Raw genomic sequence first — 18,237 nt, 5'->3', positions numbered from 1 at the left:
TCGAGCCCACAACCCAGGCATGTGCGCTGACGGGGAATTGAACTGTGTGACTTCCTGGTTCATGGGTTGGCGCTAAGCCATTGAGCCACACCGGCCAGGCATTACCATTTTGCTGTATGTGAGTCCTGGTTTCTTTCTTGCATAAGACTCTTGTGTTGAGTGGAAGGTGAAACAAGTTTGGGGAGATGAAGGTGCCCTGTAGATGAGTCCTTGGTTTGCTGTGTCCCTCTCCCTGGACGTGAGATCATGAGCTATCCTTTCCTTTCTGTGAATCAGAACTGGCAGTTACTGTTACCCCTGTTGGCAAGTTTCTCTCTGATCCTTTGGGTTTACTTTGCCCTGGGGTATTTCCAAGCAATTGCACTTACCAAGAGCGCCACCTGGTGTTCAGTAAACAAGAGGGTAAATCTTGCAGGTTTATCGCCAGCAGGTTTCTGCATCACAGTACACAGGTTGTAAAGAAAGTCTTTTACTCTTTATTTCATGTGATGATGAAGTATGTGGTCATACAACTTATAATATTCTAGTGGAATGTCAGGAAAAATAAAAGCAAGCCAGAGCTAATCTGTTCATTTCCACTCCCGAGGCAATCTGACCTGTAATGATTGTACATTAGAGTTTCTCATGTGGTGGCTCTGCTGCTAGTCAGCCACAACAGATTGCTAGAAAGGCAACGACTGCCTCAGTAAAGATGATCAAATCACAGTGTTTAGCTTTGTCCTCCCGCAGCCCAATGAGATGCGATGCTGGGTGGGCCTTGGGCTCACAGTTGGGCACCACGTTTGCCAAGACCCAGCGGCTGTTTCACGTTGACTTTCTAATTTACTTTTTTAAAAAACCCTATCAGCTTCTGGGAAAAAGTAGTCTCAGAGCTTTGGAACCGTCAGAGAAGTTTTTGTCATCAAGACAAAACACTAACTTTAGAGTTAGTTTTGCTAGGTAGCGTATAACCTTGACTTCAGAAATCCCAAATGAAGTGTACTCCCCATCTACCTAAACGAGGGAGATAGTGTTTAGAGGTGGACCCAGAATCACCAGCTCCGGATTAGGGTGGGAAGTTTGCTGTAAAGGGGAAGAACCTCAATCAATAGAACAGAAAACGATTTCTTTGATAGAGTAAACGACTCAGATTTGGGAGTAACAGAATTCTTAAAAAGTATTTAGCAGGTTAAAGTGAAGACTTAGTTACAAATTTAATTTCAGTATTCTCTATAGCTAACCGTATTTCTTCCATCATTGCTTGAAACTGACCAACTCTTGATTTTACACCTAAATATTTCTCCATTCCATCCTCCATCCCACTGCCTTCTTCCTCCCGTCTGTGTTGCCCACAGAGAATCCATCAGACACTTCTCAGACGTTGACTGGCTTACAAGCTGGAGTCCCGGGCAAGCCACCCCACCTGAACCAACAGGTGTGTTTTCAGGGACCACACGGACAACGTAAGATAGGGTCGCTGCCCTCAAAATTCTCGCTATGTCCCTCACATTCACTCTATTCCTGTGGAGCAGCGTAGTTCTTCTGGTAGAATGGGCTGCTCTATTTCCTGGCATTTTCTGTGTTCCTTCTCTTTTCAACACTTTCCATCCTCTTACCAGGCCAACTTGTCTCGCCCTAGAGCAACTCGGACGTCATCTCCAAGGACCCTCCCCTGAAGCCCCGGGCTGTCCCCCGATGTCCTAAGTCCCACGGCACCTGGTAGGAACCTTGGCAGCACTTACCATATGGAAATTAACCTGCCTTTGTCTCCTGTGTAACCACATATATTCAACATAATACACACATTTCAAGTAATCTGTATTTATTAAATACTACTTTTCAACTTCACATTTGAGAAATATCAAAACTTGTGAACTGTCAACCAGATAGGCTAAAATGACAAGGACTGATAATAGTGTTAACTGGACAACTGAAACCCTCACACATTGCTGGTAGGAGCATCAACTGGCAACATTCACTATAGCTAACCATAAATACACCCTGTGAGCCCGCAAGCCAATCCTGGGTACATGCCCAAGAAAACGACAATGTTCTTAGCAGCATTATTCGTCATCGCCAGCTCCGACTGGAAGTAATTCAAACGTCCATTAATTTAGAATGGATGTATACATGTTGGCATATTCACATACATACTACAGAGCAATTTTTAAGAAAAGAATGAACTTATGCTACACAAATCAACAAAGGTTACTTTATGAAGTTCAGAAACGAGCTAAACCAACCTGTGGTGAGAGAAGAAAACAGTGGTCACGTTCAGGGAGTGTGGGTGTTAGCTGGGTAGAGGCACCGCGAGGACCCCAGCTGCACCCCGAGGATCTCTGCGCCTCATGTACATACAAGTCATGTTGCACCCAAGTTCAGAAGAAAGAAAACTTGGGGAACTCACGTCTTAGGAATATGCCAATATGCTGGAGGAATAGCCAGGAGACAGAAGTAAACTGATAAAAGTAGGTTCCTTCACTAAAATATTCCTTTGCTAAAATATTTCTATTATTAGAATGGTTTCAACTTTGGCTTATAGCATCATACTACTACTTTCAGACAATGGTTCACTGTTGCATAAACTAGGCAACTAACTCTGCTACGTTAAATATATTAATTACTTAGCACCAAGTTTTAGCCACACATTTTGCCACACATTTTGCTAAATTTTGAAAAAACTAAACTCTGGCCTAGAAAATTATAGTGGCTATTTGACTAGTAATACTCCAAAAGAAATCTACTTTCACCTAAAATCAGTTACCACCAAAGTCAAACAAATAAAATTCAAGTATATAAAATGTATTTCCTGTTAAGATTTGGGAGGAAAAAAATCTAAAAAGTTTTTTAAATAACCTTGAGTACCCTAACACAGCTAACTTTGTATTCTAGATTGTGTTTTGGTCAATATGCTTGACACTATACACATGAACAGTACTAGGAATGAGTTTTAATATTAATAAATACTCAATTTAACCAAATATTTAATTCCTCACTAAATATTTTGAGGGAAGTACACAAAAAGATTAAAATATTTAAAACCTTTAAGAGCAAGAAAGAAGAGTATCTGAAAACTATGCATGTAAACACGCAGAGCTGGGCTGCAGTATACGTAAGGCACGAGTGAATATAAATATAGCACCTTGGACAAATAGTTTACATTACAGTGTCGTAGGTGTATGTAAAATAGAACATCTGCTGGGGACTACAGCTAGACTATAACCTACACATCTTAGTATTTCCCAGAACTTCCTGAGTGACTGACACGAATGGTGAGGTCACACTGGTGGTGTATGAGACCCATTCTTTTTAAAGATTTCTTCTTCTTTTGACTTTGCTGCTCTCGCCTTCAAGGCACACATCTAAGTGCTCGTTAATCTGAGCCTCCAGCACCTCACTCTGACACACAGGACAAGCCACTGTTGTGCTCTGGCTGGTGGAGCTGCCGGAACTCTGCGTTGCAGCCGCAGGGCGTGAGCTGCACTGGGGATCACCGCTTAGCGTTTTCTCTTTCTTGATGAAAAAATTGTCAAAAACCGTCTTGTCTTCCTGCTGGCGCTGTTTCCTGGGGGGTTCGGCTTTGGCCCGGCTCCTGTCCTGGGCCGCAGTCGCGGACGTCGCCTCCACCGCTTTGAGCGAGTTCCTGAGGGCGGCCTTGGAGGAGGAAGTCCTTCTCTGAGAAGCGGCCGAGGCAGAGCTCTTCCCCGTGTCGCCCACCGCGGCGCCCTTCGTGGGGGACCCGCTCACGCTCCTGAACGCCTTCTGGTTGGCCACTGACGCTCGGGGGAAGTAGTTGCTCACCACGCTCTGGCGACTGGTGGTAAGCACAGGGGAGGCCGTTTTTTTCCTGGAACCGTTCTGTTCAAATTTCGCCTCCGTTTTCACATTCCATCTCTCAGCACTGGCTGAGTGGTCTGGACCTGAAGGGTCCTGGGTTTTATTAGCACGTGAAGTGGTGAACCTCCCCGAGGACAGGAGATTGTTTGTTTCTCCCAGGACGTGGCCTCTCCCGCTAAACGGCACCACTCCATTCGTTTTATCTGCAACAGAGGCAAGTGAGACTTTTCCTTCACCCCAATAACCCAGTAACAAACACTAAAGGATTTCATTCTAACTTAGATCCATATAATTACCTATTAATGAAAGAAAGACCATCTTCAGCAGCGCGTACTCAGAGAACATAAAGGATAAAAAACATGCTCTCATTTTATCATGCAAAGACCTGCAGCGACATAACTTTACCCTGAATGTTGCTTAGCATCTGAAAGCTTTGTTCCAGGAGGGGAAAGCCCACCACATGCCACAGCCTCCTCCTAACACCCAGGTGTGATCTCCCCTAAATCCCTCTACAGCTCCTCAACCGAGCGTTGCGGATTGGGGAAGTGCAGCTTACATGCCCGGTCCCCCATCAAACCAACAACTTCCCGGGGAGGAAGCATGAACTCTAGTAACCTGTTCCCTCTTCAAAAGGCAGGGACTGGACTTGTCAGGAAAGGGAGAAACCTGACGACGAGTCCTTGCAGGCACATGTCACATCCTGTCCCCGTTCTCCTCCCAATGGAAGGACACACATCAATAGGAGAGTCAGCTGGACAGAATCCAGCTGATAGGAAGGGATGTAGGAACGGCTCACGTTCCGGGCATTGTTGCTGGAATTAGTGTTTTTGTTCTGACAATCTTTTTGCCTTCTGTTTCCTAATGACTCACTGAGTCATAGGGAAGGGGGACCCTCAGATATTTACCCGTGGAAACGATTTCGACTTTTACTTCCATCTACACGTGTGTTTTTCTACCATCATTCATGGGCTATAAGAGTTTTATAAGCTGCCGAAACCGGTTTGGCTCGGTGGATAGAGCGTCGGCCTGCGGACTGAAAGGTCCCGGGTTCGATTCCGGTCAAGGGCATGTACCTGGGTTGTGGGCACATCCCCAGTGGGAGATGTGCAGGAGGCAGCTGATCGATGTTTCTCTCTCATCGATGTTTCTAACTCTCTATCTCTCTCCCTTCCTCTCTGTAAAAAATCAATAAAATGCATTAAAAAAAAAAAAAAGAGTTGTATAAGCCCACACTGGAAAACTTCGAGAAACAATCCTTAAGATTCTCTTAATATTGTGTGCCAGCTTTCTAAAAGATGGTACTGTCTTTACGCTGTAGCTACCGTTGTGGAAAAGCTGGCATGTAACAGAGTTACCTTTATTCTCCGCTGCTGCGAGCTTTGTCTTTCCTTTGCCTTTCTTGGAGTAGTTCTCCGGTTCCTTGATTTTGACGTAAGTGCCCCCACAGGTGCTCTGGTGCTCGGCCCACCAGTAGTCGTGCGCGGAGGGAGCCCTGTTGGTCGCGCGCTTCACGTAGCCATAGTAGGGTTTTTGGAACTGGCACGGCCCATCGCAGCGCCACCAATGGCGCCGGTACTCGTCCACCTCGTCGTGGAAGGTGTGGTATATCTGGTTTGAAAGAGAGGGTTTAGCACTGAGTAGGCAACTTAACAATTTAAGGGCTGAGGGCTCCTTTCCATGCTGAGCTCCCTGAACACAAGCCCCTCGCCGGTGCAGCCTCCGCGGAAGCCTGCTCTCCGCTCGTGTCTCTGAAGAAGCCTGTGGGTTCATTTGTCTGCTGGAGGGGGAAACTGTCCAGAATTCTAATGTTTTCACCTCTGCGTCCTCGGTGGCTAATGTACGTGTGGCCCATGAAGGGCCAGGATTGGCTGCCTGCCTGAGGAGCTTCATTCAATGAGTCCAGGTTCCCTGTAAACGCGCTTTTCACTCCTTACCCAGGATCACTGTTTCGCCCTGAGATGAGATCCTATTTAGAGCCTAAGCAGAGGCAGATGCAGACTTGGGACTGAAGGAAGGCCAGCCCTCCCGCCTTGGTGGCAATGAGGGTGGCAGGGCACCATTTAAAGACGGATTCTCCTAAATGACTACGAGTCCCTTTTCTTCTGTCTCCTCAGGGGAACACGACTATCTGTCCAAGATAAGGAGCATCTGTATATGAGATTTTTTACTTTTTTTATAAGACTTTTTTTTTTAATACATTCCCCATGTGGGAAAGAATGCTAAGCTTCCTGTAACTCTAAAGATCGTTTTATACTTCCCATCTCTCCATCATAAGCAAGAAAAACCCTATTGCTCGGCCAGCATGCAGACAAGGCGCACTATACTAGGTGCGGAAGAGACGGGCGACAGAGGCTCGGGGCAGAGGCATGGATGTAAGACCTGCCTTCCCTCCTGTTGAGAATTCTGCTTACTAATTGGCCACAAAATCTGGGAATTGGATCTGTTTTGCTTCCACCTCCTGTAACTCCTACAGCCCGGGAATGTCACTTTTAACAATGTGGTCACTAAAAGAACATGGTTCCGCAGTGTGAAACTGGAGGCCTGTGGAGTTTGTTATAACAGGATGTAACCTGAAAAAGCAAGGGTGTCCACTCGATCAAACCTCTCCGACCTAACAACACACAGGCCTCCAAGATAAAAGAATATATCCTCTTCCCGCTGAGCTGAAAGTGCAAATCCTAATGAGACCAGAAGCCTTTTATACTGGCAGCTCCACGATGCTTTTGCTAATCTGGGCTCTCTGTGATTGTTCTTTAAGGAAAGCCACTTTCTTGATGTTGAAGTAACTCTATACTAATTAATGAGCGCTCTAGAAAGTTAGCACTGACAGCTAGAAAAAATACATCAAGGGGAGCACTTTGTTTTTCATCACACTGGCATCTACTACCTATTAAAGGAAGGCGATACCCCAAATACCAAAGAATTTATGCAGGAATGTCCTATTTGGTTCACTTCCGTTCAAAGTCTGTTCAGTCCTTCCAGAGGTGCTCACTCCATTAAGCGTCATACACAGAGGGCTAGGAAGAGGGAGAGCGCCCTGGGTTGAGAAGATAGAATCCTGCAGAAGGTTCAATGTCTGTTGAGACTTAGGACAGAGAAGTCAGAGCCCACTGGGCAGATGAACATGCTGACAGCAAACAAAAGCGGCACAGTTTAGGGGGGTTTGAGGAGGGGATGGAGGTGGAAAGCTCAGTTAGCAGCACAAGACCTATCTAAGCAGGGGAATGTGGGAGGTAAGAAAAAAAGGAACAGAAAGGTTATCTGCTAAGACCAATTGATAACAATAAAAACAAGTAATATTTAATTAGTACCCAAACGGGGCTAAAAGGTTCTGCATGTATTTTCTCCTTCCACCCTCATAAGGATCCAAGTTATTGGGCTCATCCCCACTTTCCATGTGAGTAAGATGAGGCGGAGAGGAGTTAAGTGGGCCCACAGTTCAGACCAGCACCTGAACCCACGCAGTCTGACCCTCATGCTCTTCGGGCCCCAGGCTCTGCCACCTCCTACAATATTACGTCGAGATAGAAATGGAAGACGACTTGGGAAAGGGAAGGCCGTGAAGCGGCACAGAATACAGGGTGCACTGAAGGAGGAGACTACACTAAGGAAGCACGTGGGGGACCGCCGTCAACAGCCCAGAAGAGGGACTGCAGGCCTGATGCGACCACACGAAAGGTGCCTTCAGGAAGGCCGGCTCCGCTGCCCCTCCCAAGTCAGCGTCTCCAGGCCTCTCGCTTCTGGGCAAAATCCTCCAAGAAAGTATTTGTTTCTCCCCAGTTCTCTATCTTTCACTAAATCTCAGCAACTACTGGATGAATGAACTACTGACTATCAGCCATGTGTGTGGCTTCACATACCGTGATGTTGGCTCCAGTCAGGCCATTGATGCGATGCATGTGCTTACAAAACTCGGGGCCGTGCCCTTCCCGGTCTTTATCGTTATTAGTGACAAATAAGTAGGCGTGGATCATCTCATGCAAGAGGGTCTGAAACAGAAAACAATCATATTAGTTTCTGGTGCTGTTGAAATAAACATGCATTTTCTTACTCTACCTGGGGCCTTAACCTTTGGCTCACAGGCTCCTCTCAGATGCTGATAAAAGTCATGAGGCATCTTTCTAGAAAAACACAAGCACACGTGCACAGAACTGCACAGAATGTCTGAAGCTCTATAGGTCCTGCGTTAGCAACTCCCTGTTCCTGGAAAGCCTTTTTATCTCTTAATTAAAATCCAGAAGATCAATGAAATCACTACATAAAAAATTAAAAATTTCTGTATGGAGGGTGGGGGGAGACACCATAAGTTAAGTGAACAAACTCAAAAATATATATGCAACTCGCTGGCTATTCATTCCTAAAATATAACTAGTCAACAGGAAAATGACCAATAACCCAACTTTAAAATGTGCCAAGGTCACAGACAGTTCACAGAAAAAGACATAAGTAACCCATATGAGAAAGAAACACACTGATTTGTTGTGCTTTCATTGATGATTCTTGTATGTCCCCTAACCGGGGCTCAAACCCAAAACCTTGGTGTATGGGGATGACGCTCTAACCAGCTGAGCTACCCGGCCAGAGCTAAGGTAAGAGTCTTTAATGTGTCTCTTTTAATCTAGTTTGTTATTCCATGTCTTTAACTATAGTGTTTAGTCTTTGTGTCATATAGTGACTGGTATTGTGTTTATGCCTACCTTTCTCTTTCTCTGGCCTTTGTTTCTTTATTCCTTTCTTTGTTTTTTATTAATCAAGTATTTCTGTTATACCATTTTACATTAGCAGCTGTTTACTTTTTTTTAAAATTGTGGTAAAAAGTCAGTAACATAAAATTTACCATCTTCACTATTTTTAAATGTTTAGTTGAGCGTTAAGTATCATCTTTGTTGGGACACTCGTTACCTTTTATTTATCCTTAAAAACAGCATCCCTCGCATTTCCCAGCAGGTTTTACCACATCTGCCACCCCCTCCACCCCCCACGCTCTTTGGGGCTTAGTCTCAAGTGATCTAACTGGAGCAAGACAAGTCACCCGCTGAGCATCCTGGGGAATTCAGGCCTCTACCAGACTCCACCAAAGACCATCGAGGAGCTTCTGCCGCCCACTCTGCCCGCAGGAGAGCCATCGCCCCTGGCAGGGAGGGCACCCGCACACCGGTGGGCGCTGCCAGCTCCGCTCCACGTCCGGGGAGGGCGGCACCACGGGTGGTTGAACAGAAGAGAATCAAAATTTGTGTCTTGATAGGAAGAGATGGATCCTAAGTTTTTCTCCGTTTTCTAAATATGCAGCTTAAAGCAGTTATTTAACCTCTCTGAACCTTAATTTCCTCATTTACGAAAACAAGGCTAACACGCATTGAAATCTGTCCATTACTGGTATAAACACCAAATTCGATGCCATACCTGAAAGCCGGTAACCCTGAGGCACTGGAAAAATAGGTCATCATTACTATTTGCTCCACAATTAGTCTGCAACGAGGAACAACTGATACATATGTTTTTTTTTACATTCGCGGTTCGCAGACGCCTACATCGGTAAGACCGTCTCCGTTAGGGAGCCCGGCACTGGGTTTATGCGGAGAAGAAATACCTCCACGAGGTCCTTCCTGGGTCGCAGCTTCAGGAGCGGCTCGCTGAGCCGGATGGAGCACATGCCGCCCTTCCCTTCGTACGAGCAGATCCCCGCGCACCTGGAAGAATCACCGGGAGAGCGTCACCGACACGCACCGGGGACCCGTGACCAGCCAAGCCCCGCACAGCCGGGGCCGCTCCCACCGGAGGGCTGGGGCGGACGGCGTCCCGGGAGGTGGACCCCCCTGTGCCTCGGGCAGCCGAGAGGAGCGTCCCGGCCCCGCCCCGGCGGCCCCGCTCCCTCCCCTCCGGCCGCCCCACCCTCCCCGCAGCCCGGCCTCCCTCCGCAGTCTCCAAAGCCATCGCGGGCTCCGTGGAGCTGTGCGCACCCCCTACGCCAGGCGGGGCCACCGGCCTCGGGGGCTGGTCACTGACCCCGACCGCGCCCGGGGCGGGACTCCTGGCTCCGCGCGCAGGGAAGGGGGCCTTTCCCAGGCGCCGCGGGGCCCAACGGTCACTCCGCACCCTCCCGCCGCGCTCACGGCCGAGTGGGGGTCCCCGGCGGCGCGGGGGGAAGAGGAGCACACGGCCCGGGCCCTCGGGCACCCCCTCCTAGGACCGGCCAGAAACGGGTTCGTTTCTTCTCACGGGAGGTGCCATGCCGACAAGCAGCCTCTGCTCTCGGGGTGACCGGAGCGGGCGGGCACGCAGCTTTCTGAGCGCTGTTTGGGCGGAGGAGGGAGGGATCCGCCAGAGGGGCCGCCGCCGGGCCCTCGGTAACGGCCCCCGAGTCCATTGCGTGGGGAGGGGGGGAGGGGCGGGGACAACCGCCCGCCGGCCCGGCCCTCCCGTCCCGTCCCGGCGGCGCGGGGCTCACAGGGTCATCCTCTTGCTCCACTTGACCTCCACGGCCTCCAGCTGGCCCCAGAAGAACCGGTCGTTGAACTGCACGAACAGGGCCTGCAGGTCCGGCGTGGGGTCCACCAATTCCCACGACGCGTCCACCAGCGACAGGGGCGCCTGGTCCCGCTCGCGCTCCGACATCAGGTTCCACTCGTCCTGGAGCCGGATTGCCAGCACCAGGTCCTCGTCCATCGCTGCCAGGGTCCCTCCCGGGCGGTCTCCGCGGGCGTCGGGCTCGCTCGCGGGTGCGGCCGCCGCTGCGGGCGGATCCCAGGCTCCGGGGGCCGGTGAGCGAGCTCCTCGGAGCAACCGGCTGTTGGGCTGCTCTCGGCTCCGCCCGCAGGTCTCGCGAGAACTCGGAGCAAGACGGCTCGAGGACGAGGAAAAGTTGAGTTTGCCCGGCCTCCCCCGCCCCCCCGCCAAGGCCGAAGCCAAGTTCTGGGGCTTAAGAAAAAGAACTCGGCATGACACCTCCAAGGGGGCTCAAAACGGGTCCCCAGAATTCGGGCCCCAGGAGCTTCAGGAAACTGCTACCGCCGTCATGATACACCTACAACGTCAAACAGAACGTCACGCTGGGCGCAAGCGCACTGCTTATTTCCCGCTCGGTCTCACCCCCCCACTCACTTCCGCGATAGCTCCTCCGGCGCAGGCGCTGTAGGGCACCGGCGTTGCTGCGCAGGCGCGCTGTGTGCGGGCGGTCCCCTCGCGCAGGCGCACTATCTGACGCCCAGCCCAAGGCGCAGGCGCACTCGCCTGTCTTCCATTCTGCTTCCTCCGCCCTGGAGCTCCGCGGGGCTCGGGTGGGCCCCCTGCCGCGGAGGCACCGGCAGCGGCGGCGGCGAGAGTGACAGCGACCGGGCGAGGCCGGGGCGGAAATGGTGATGGCGATGTCGGACAGCGGGGCGAGCCGCCTGCGAAGGCAGCTGGAATCGGGCAGCTTCGAGGCGCGGCTGTACGTGAAGCAGCTCTCGCAGCAGTCGGACGGGGACCGGGACCTCCAGGAGCACCGGCAGCGCATCCAGGCGCTGGCGGAGGAGACGGCGCAGAACCTGAAGCGCAACGTCTACCAGAACTACCGGCAGTTCATCGAGACGGCGCGCGAGATCTCCTACCTGGAGAGCGAGATGTACCAGCTCAGCCACCTGCTGACGGAGCAGAAGAGCAGCCTGGAGACCATCCCGCTGACCCTGCTGCCGGCCGCCGCCGCCGCCGCCGGAGCCGCCGCGGCCTCGGGAGGGGAGGAGGGGGGCGGGGGCGCGGGGGGCCGAGACCACCTGCGGGGCCCAGCTGGCCTGTTCCCCGGCCCCGGGGGCGCCCCCCGCGACGGCGCGGGCCCGGGCGAGGAGGGGAAGCAGCGCACGCTCACCACGCTGCTGGAGAAGGTGGAAGGCTGCCGGCACCTGCTGGAGACGCCCGGCCAGTACCTGGTGTACAACGGCGACCTGGTGGAGTACGAGGCGGACCACATGGCCCAGCTGCAGCGGGTGCACGGCTTCCTGATGAACGACTGCCTGCTGGTGGCCACCTGGCTGCCCCAGCGGCGGGGCATGTACCGCTACAACGCCCTCTACCCCCTGGACGGGCTGGCCGTGGTCAACGTCAAGGACAACCCGCCCATGAAGGACATGTTCAAGCTGCTCATGTTCCCCGAGAGCCGCATCTTCCAGGCGGAAAACGCCAAAATCAAACGCGAGTGGCTGGAGGTGCTGGAGGCCACCAAGAGGGCCCTGGGCGAGAAGCGGCGGCGCGAGCAGGAGGAGGCCGCCGCCCCGCGCGGGCTGCCCCCGGCGGCCGCCAAGGCCGCCAACCCGTTCGAAGAGGAGGAGGAGGAGGACGACGACCAGCCGGCCTCCCCCGAGGTGGAGGAAGAGCGGGTGGACCTCTCCATGGAGTGGATCCAGGAGCTGCCCGAGGACCTGGACGTCTGCATCGCCCAGAGGGACTTTGAAGGGGCCGTGGACCTGCTGGATAAGTTGAACCGTTACCTGGAGGGTAAGCCCAGCCCACCCCCCGTGAAGGAGCTCAGGGCCAAGGTGGAGGAGCGCGTCCGCCAGCTGACCGAGGTGCTGGTGTTCGAACTGTCCCCGGGCCGGTCCCTGCGCGGCGGCCCCAAGGCCACTCGCCGGGCGGTGTCCCAGCTCATCCGGCTGGGCCAGGGCACCAAGGCCTGCGAGCTGTTCCTGCGGAACCGGGCCGCCGCGGTGCACACGGCCATCCGCCAGCTGCGCATCGAAGGGGCCACGCTGCTCTACATCCACAAGCTGTGCCACGTCTTCTTCACCAGCCTGCTGGAGACGGCGCGCGAGTTCGAGACGGACTTCGCCGGCACGGACAGCGGCTGCTACTCGGCCTTCGTGGTCTGGGCGCGGTCGGCCATGGGCATGTTCGTGGACGCCTTCAGCAAGCAGGTGTTCGACAGCAAGGAGAGCCTGTCGACGGCCGCCGAGTGCGTGCAGGTGGCCAAGGAGCACTGCCGGCAGCTGGGGGACATCGGCCTGGACCTCACCTTCGTGGTCCACGCCCTGCTGGTGAAAGACATCCAGGGCGCCTTGCACAGCTACAAGGACATCATCATCGAGGCCACCAAGCACCGCAACTCGGAGGAGATGTGGAGGAGGATGAACCTGATGACGCCGGAGGCCCTGGGCAAGCTCAAGGAGGAGATGAAGGGCTGCGGGGTGAGTGACTTCGAGCAGTACACGGGCGACGACTGCTGGGTGAACCTGAGCTACACGGTGGTCGCCTTCACCAAGCAGACCATGGGCTTCCTGGAGGAGGCCCTGAAGCTGTATTTCCCGGAGCTGCACATGGTGCTTCTGGAGAGCCTGGTGGAAATCATCCTGGTGGCTGTCCAGCACGTGGACTACAGTCTTCGCTGTGAGCAGGACCCGGAGAAGAAGGCCTTTATCCGGCAGAATGCGTCCTTCCTCTACGAAACCGTCCTCCCCGTGGTGGAGAAAAGGTTCGAGGAGGGTGTGGGGAAGCCCGCCAAGCAGCTCCAGGACCTGAGGAACGCGTCTAGGCTGATCCGCGTGAACCCCGAGAGCACGACCTCCGTGGTCTGATGCTGGAATCTGTTTCTGTGTATACGTATATATTGCTTCTATGTTATTTATATTTATGTTAAACGGCATTAGCATTTTCCCTGTAGTCTCAAACACAGCTGAACCATAAAAGACGCCCTCTCAGATAGAAACCCAAAAGGAGAAAGAGAAATGTCCAATTAAGCCCACATAACAAAAACATTGCAATTAATAAAATATATAACATGCTTTTCCTTTTCCTTTTAAATTATGCTAACTCTCTAATGAATATATTATCACACTGTTATCATTTCAGTTCATCCTTTGAGTCAAAACATACCTTCTCATAGTATATATTATGCAGCAACAGGGAAGTAATATCTGTAAGTATTTTATGGAAAGTTTTCCAGTTCACCAAAATGTTAGGTTTCTAGAAAGGTATAGTGCCACATAAACAACCTGCTTCATAGACTTCCCCACATTAAAATGTGATTGAACAATCTGGGGGAAAGAAAGGAGTTGAGAAAATTGGTTTTAGGGTAAATTTTGTTCCAAAGAATTCTTCCGTGAAAATAGCTAGTTTGTGCAAATATTCTGATCCTTACACAAGAGGAAGCTTTCATAAACCAGTTCAGCAGCCATTTCCAATGTGATTCAAATGGCTAATTATTTTCAGCTGCTAATTAGTAGCTTTATAATTGGTTTGGGAGCATCTACTTGAAAATCTCAAGGGCTATGATAAATTATTTTTTCAACATATTCCTGAACGGTGTGAATGCCCAGCTGGAGCGTTTGTCTTTATCATTCAAAAAAATAACAAGAATCAGGACACATTGAGGAACTGGCAGTACCAGTGAGTTTTAGCTGCCCCGCCCCCCTCCTAGAGTGGCTCAGACTTCATGCAAATAGGAGAAAAGTTTTCATTGAGATACTTGTTCAGATTTCAGGATCTGGTGGATGGGAAATTAGAAAAAAGTCATATGCAAACCCCATAGTGTTCTCAAGTATAACTGCTTTTTTTTTTTATTGTTTAAAGTATTATAAATGTCTCCTTTTTCCCCGATTGATAACTGCTTTTTAAAAAAACATGTTTTTATTGATTTTAGAGAGAAAGGAAGGGAGAGGGGTAGAAAAAAACATCATGAGAGAGAGATACCCATCAGCTGCCTCCTGCACACCCCCTAGTAGGGATCGAGCCTGCAACCCAGGCATGTGCCCTGACGGGGAATCGAACCGTCGCCTCTTGGTCCATGAGTCAACATTCAACCACTGACCACACCAGGTAGGCTCCAGTATAACTGCTTTGGGTAGAGAACTGTTTTTGCTTTTTTTTGGAACAAAGTGGAGAACAGAAAGATGAGACGAAATGTACCCAAAAGGAAGAAAGGAAAAGAAACGTTTGGTGATTCCTACAATGCTGCAGGCTGCGTTTTTTGTTGGAGTTTTATCTTTTGTTTTACCTGCTTTGTTTTTTAAAGCGAACAGAATGCTTACTTCAGGTTCTTTCCTAAAACAAAAATAACTGAAGAAGTTTTCATTTCCCCAGGTTTCTAATCTGTCGCTTCTGTTGAATGTTGATTGTATAAAACGCTTCAGACTTTCAGAGAAATTGTGCCAGCTGAGACCCATGTTCCCTAGTTTGTAGTTGTGATTCTTGCCCCATAGGTGCCATTTCTAATGCCAGTTACTTCCAAAGGTCATTTCTTTTATCTAAATAAAAATAGTGGTATGAAGACTGTGGAAATTATGTAAAACCACAAATAGGTGCCAGAACACTGGCTTAGAGCTGTACAGTTTGAGTTAATTTGACTCATGCCAGAGGACCCTTTTATTTCTAGTGAGGCCTATTGAAAAGGTTGCAAGTAATCAAAGTTACAGATTTTTTTTGACTTTGTAATTCTTTTTTTTTTTTTAACGTAACTAGGATTTCCTAGATAATAACCACACTGGATATTTCAGCTGAACACAGAGTTATAATTTGTCTTTTAAGATCACTGGAAACTTGAATTTGATTAAAAAAAAATTTTGTAATCATTCTGTGCCACTTACAGTTTCTAAATGGTATTGTCTGCGACACATCCTGTGTGGCTATTTGACGCTGGGTACATAAAATGACCCTCCTGAAGTCAAAACTCCTTTTCAGGCATGACGCTGTCAAAACTGAAATGTGTGCGCTCCGATATTTAGATGGCCGCTTCTTCATGGAACGGTCTGCTCTTTAGAGCCGGGAGTCAGAATTTTCTTCTGTTGAAATGAATGTGCTCCTTCATCAAAGCTGTAGCTGAAGGACGTGTGCTCCTGGCCGTCAGTTCGTGGGGGGTTGGGCTGAGGACCACCGAGGTGAAGAGTGTATGCACCATTGTGCCGCGAGAGCCATTACATGGCCGCTTTTCAAAGGGGGGTTAGAGCTCTTCTCTCCAATTCTTGTCTCATTGGACTCCGAGTTCTAAAACTTGAACGCGCTTAGAGTGTCCAGAATGTAGCACGTGCTGCAATATACCACTGACGGGTTGATGGCCTCCTTTGCTGGCCTCACAGGGAATACTGTCACTTGTGCTTGCAATCACAGGCTTGATTGACCTCATTCCTGTTGAAAAAAGCCATCCTGTGGAATTAAGTCTCTTTTTTTTTTTATTAAAGCCTCATCTCACGTAAGTGCTGAAAACTCGCTTATTTTTGTTTAAAATACTACCTAGAGCTACATGATCCGCATTTGTATTTTGCAACTTGCTTACCTGGGAGTGGGAGTTGGGACTGGACATGCAGTATGAAGTCGCCCATGTACATTTTGCCTATTGGTATGCTGTGATGAGGAAGTCTGAAATGTTTATCAAAATAAAGCTGACAGTTTTTCTTACACTGGATAAAACTGGTTGGTATTCCCATGTTCTGCTATATCTCTTCTTTCATCACGATTTATGTTCTTGTTATTGAAATAGAGTTTTAAAAAACATTTTTAAAATATGGTTTATTGATTTCAGAGAGAGGAAGGGAGAGGGAGAGATAGAAACATTGATGAGAGAGGATCGAGCCCGCCCGGACTGGGACCTCTTGGTGCACAGGACTACGCTCAATCTACTGAACTGCGGGAGATTTTTTTTTTAAGGAAATAAAAATTGGCCCTGGCCAGTTTGGCTCTGTGGATACAGCGTCAGACTGCGGACTGAAGGGTCCCAGGTTCAGGGGCATATGCCTGGGTTGTGGACTCGATCCCCAGTAGGGGGTGTGCAGGAGGCAGGCAGTCAATGATTCTCTCATCGATGTTTCTGTCGCTCCCTATCCTTCTGTGAAATTAAAAAAAAAAAAATTGGACTTTATAGTCTTGTTAGCCTGCGATTCTTTCACAAAAAGCATTTGTGAAATGAAAACAGAAAGCAATTGACTTTATCGTGTCACCGAGCCCGTGCAGCCCACCTTGCTTGTCGCTGGAGGGCCATCCCTGAGGTCGCCGCGCAGGCCTCTGAGCACCAGGTGCGCCAGTATTTGTACAGCACTTGGCAGAGCGCTGGGCACACAGGAAGCGCTCAAGTGGCCCTCAAACAGAACAAGCATGGCATGGGTTTTCCTCTGTGAGGGCCCTGGGGACTGAGCGAGGCAGAAGCCGGGGTGAGGTCCCCGCCCCCGCCCCCGCCCCCAGGTGGAGCTCTTCAGTTCAGAGGCTGGTGCACCCGACTCAGTCCCGGGGTTAAAGTAAGCTGCTATCTTCCTTCCTTCCTCCCTTCCTTCCCCTCACCTGAGGATATTTTCCCATTGATTTTTAGAGAGGGTGGAAGGAAGGTGGGAAGAGAGAGAAACATTCATGTGAGAGACACATAGATGATTGCCTCCCACCGGCACTCCAACAGGGGCCGGGGATCAAGCCTGTAACCGAGGTACGTGCCCTTCACCGGGAATCGAACCAGAGACCCTTCAGTCCACGGGCCAACGCTTCACCCTCTGAGCCAACCCAGCTGGGCGCTGCCACCTGTCAGCACAACACGCCCTCCACTTTACTCACACATTCTGCACTCACTGCGGCGGGCGATCCGTGAAGCCAGGGATAGTGAGGCAGCGGAGATTCCACCTGTTTCCTAAAAACGACGTTTCCCCTGCTTCCCAGCGTGACGCTCTGCTCTCTGCTCACCATCGGCTGAGGTGCCCGCAAGGAGCTCTCTGCCCCTCCGAGCCCAGCGAGCCTCTGCAGGTGCCCAGATGTGTGAGGGCAGACAGACCTTTGTGCCAGTGTTGACTTGTGTAACGTGTCTGCTCTATGGAAGGCTTCCTGTGGGTTCGTGCACTTGAACCTCACCCTCCTAATGAAACAGATGCTCGTTATCCGCACTCAACAGATGGCCAACTGCGGCCTTGGCCAACAGGAACCTGCCTGAGGAGGCACAGCTCCGAAGTGGCAGACTCGGCCTGGTGTTCTCAACTGGAGCTCACACTCCGCTGTGCCCGTGGTTCAATGATGAGGCGGGAGGGGCAAATCCAGACACAGGCCAGCAGCTCTGCACCCGGGCACAGCTCTTATCCCTACAGCCTTTTGGACACCCAGAAGCAGGGGACAGCAGTCAGAACCGTGGCCCTGTCTGGACCCGTCCCCAGGTTCCTCCCAGCCCCTCTGAGTCCTAGCGGGAGAAAGGCCAAGGGCTCAGCGGTCCCTCCCCCAGCCTCACCTCCCTTCCTCGGGGCCCAGGAAACTGCGGGAGAGCGTGCGGCCCTTTTTCCTCCTGGGAGTCACTGGTGAGGATCTTTCCAACATTTCCCATGGCACTTCCATTCCAATTCGAGGGCCTGACAATCTCTTAGCCACTGCATCTGTGACCCCTGCTGCTATGGCCTGGATCGTGGCCCCCAGGTTAGGTGATGAAACCCTGACCTGAGTGGCTGTATCTAGAGATGCAGCCTGTGGGAAGTACTTAGGCTGGCTGGGGCAGGAGGG

The 18,237-nt window shown here is 50.8% G+C and overlaps 2 protein-coding genes across 2 annotated transcripts; one reads left to right on the top strand and one right to left on the bottom strand.

The window, feature by feature from the left end:
- Nucleotides 1-1,784: 1,784 nt before the first annotated feature.
- Nucleotides 1,785-10,839, bottom strand: SPRTN (SprT-like N-terminal domain). The gene is made up of 5 exons (XM_070401477.1): nt 10,265-10,839; nt 9,407-9,506; nt 7,677-7,805; nt 5,172-5,424; nt 1,785-4,019 (listed from the first exon to the last, which is right to left on the bottom strand). The coding sequence occupies exons 1-5, from the start codon at nt 10,480-10,482 to the stop codon at nt 3,289-3,291; spliced, it is 1,431 nt and encodes a 476-aa protein (XP_070257578.1). The 5' UTR covers nt 10,483-10,839; the 3' UTR covers nt 1,785-3,288.
- A 238-nt stretch (nt 10,840-11,077) lies between these two features.
- On the top strand, nt 11,078-16,173 carry EXOC8 (exocyst complex component 8). The gene has a single exon (XM_070401118.1). It carries the CDS (start codon nt 11,169-11,171, stop codon nt 13,356-13,358), a length of 2,190 nt encoding a protein of 729 aa, XP_070257219.1. The 5' UTR covers nt 11,078-11,168; the 3' UTR covers nt 13,359-16,173.
- Nucleotides 16,174-18,237: the final 2,064 nt, after the last annotated feature.

The sequence above is a fragment of the Myotis yumanensis genome, unplaced genomic scaffold, assembly GCF_028538775.1.
Source record: "Myotis yumanensis isolate MYYU_CA2020_CCGP unplaced genomic scaffold, mMyoYum1.0.hap1 SCAF_22, whole genome shotgun sequence".
Classification (NCBI taxonomy): Eukaryota; Metazoa; Chordata; class Mammalia; order Chiroptera; family Vespertilionidae; genus Myotis; species Myotis yumanensis.
The sequence above is the reverse complement of the archived record's forward strand: the minus strand, read 5'-3'. Positions and strand labels throughout refer to the sequence as shown.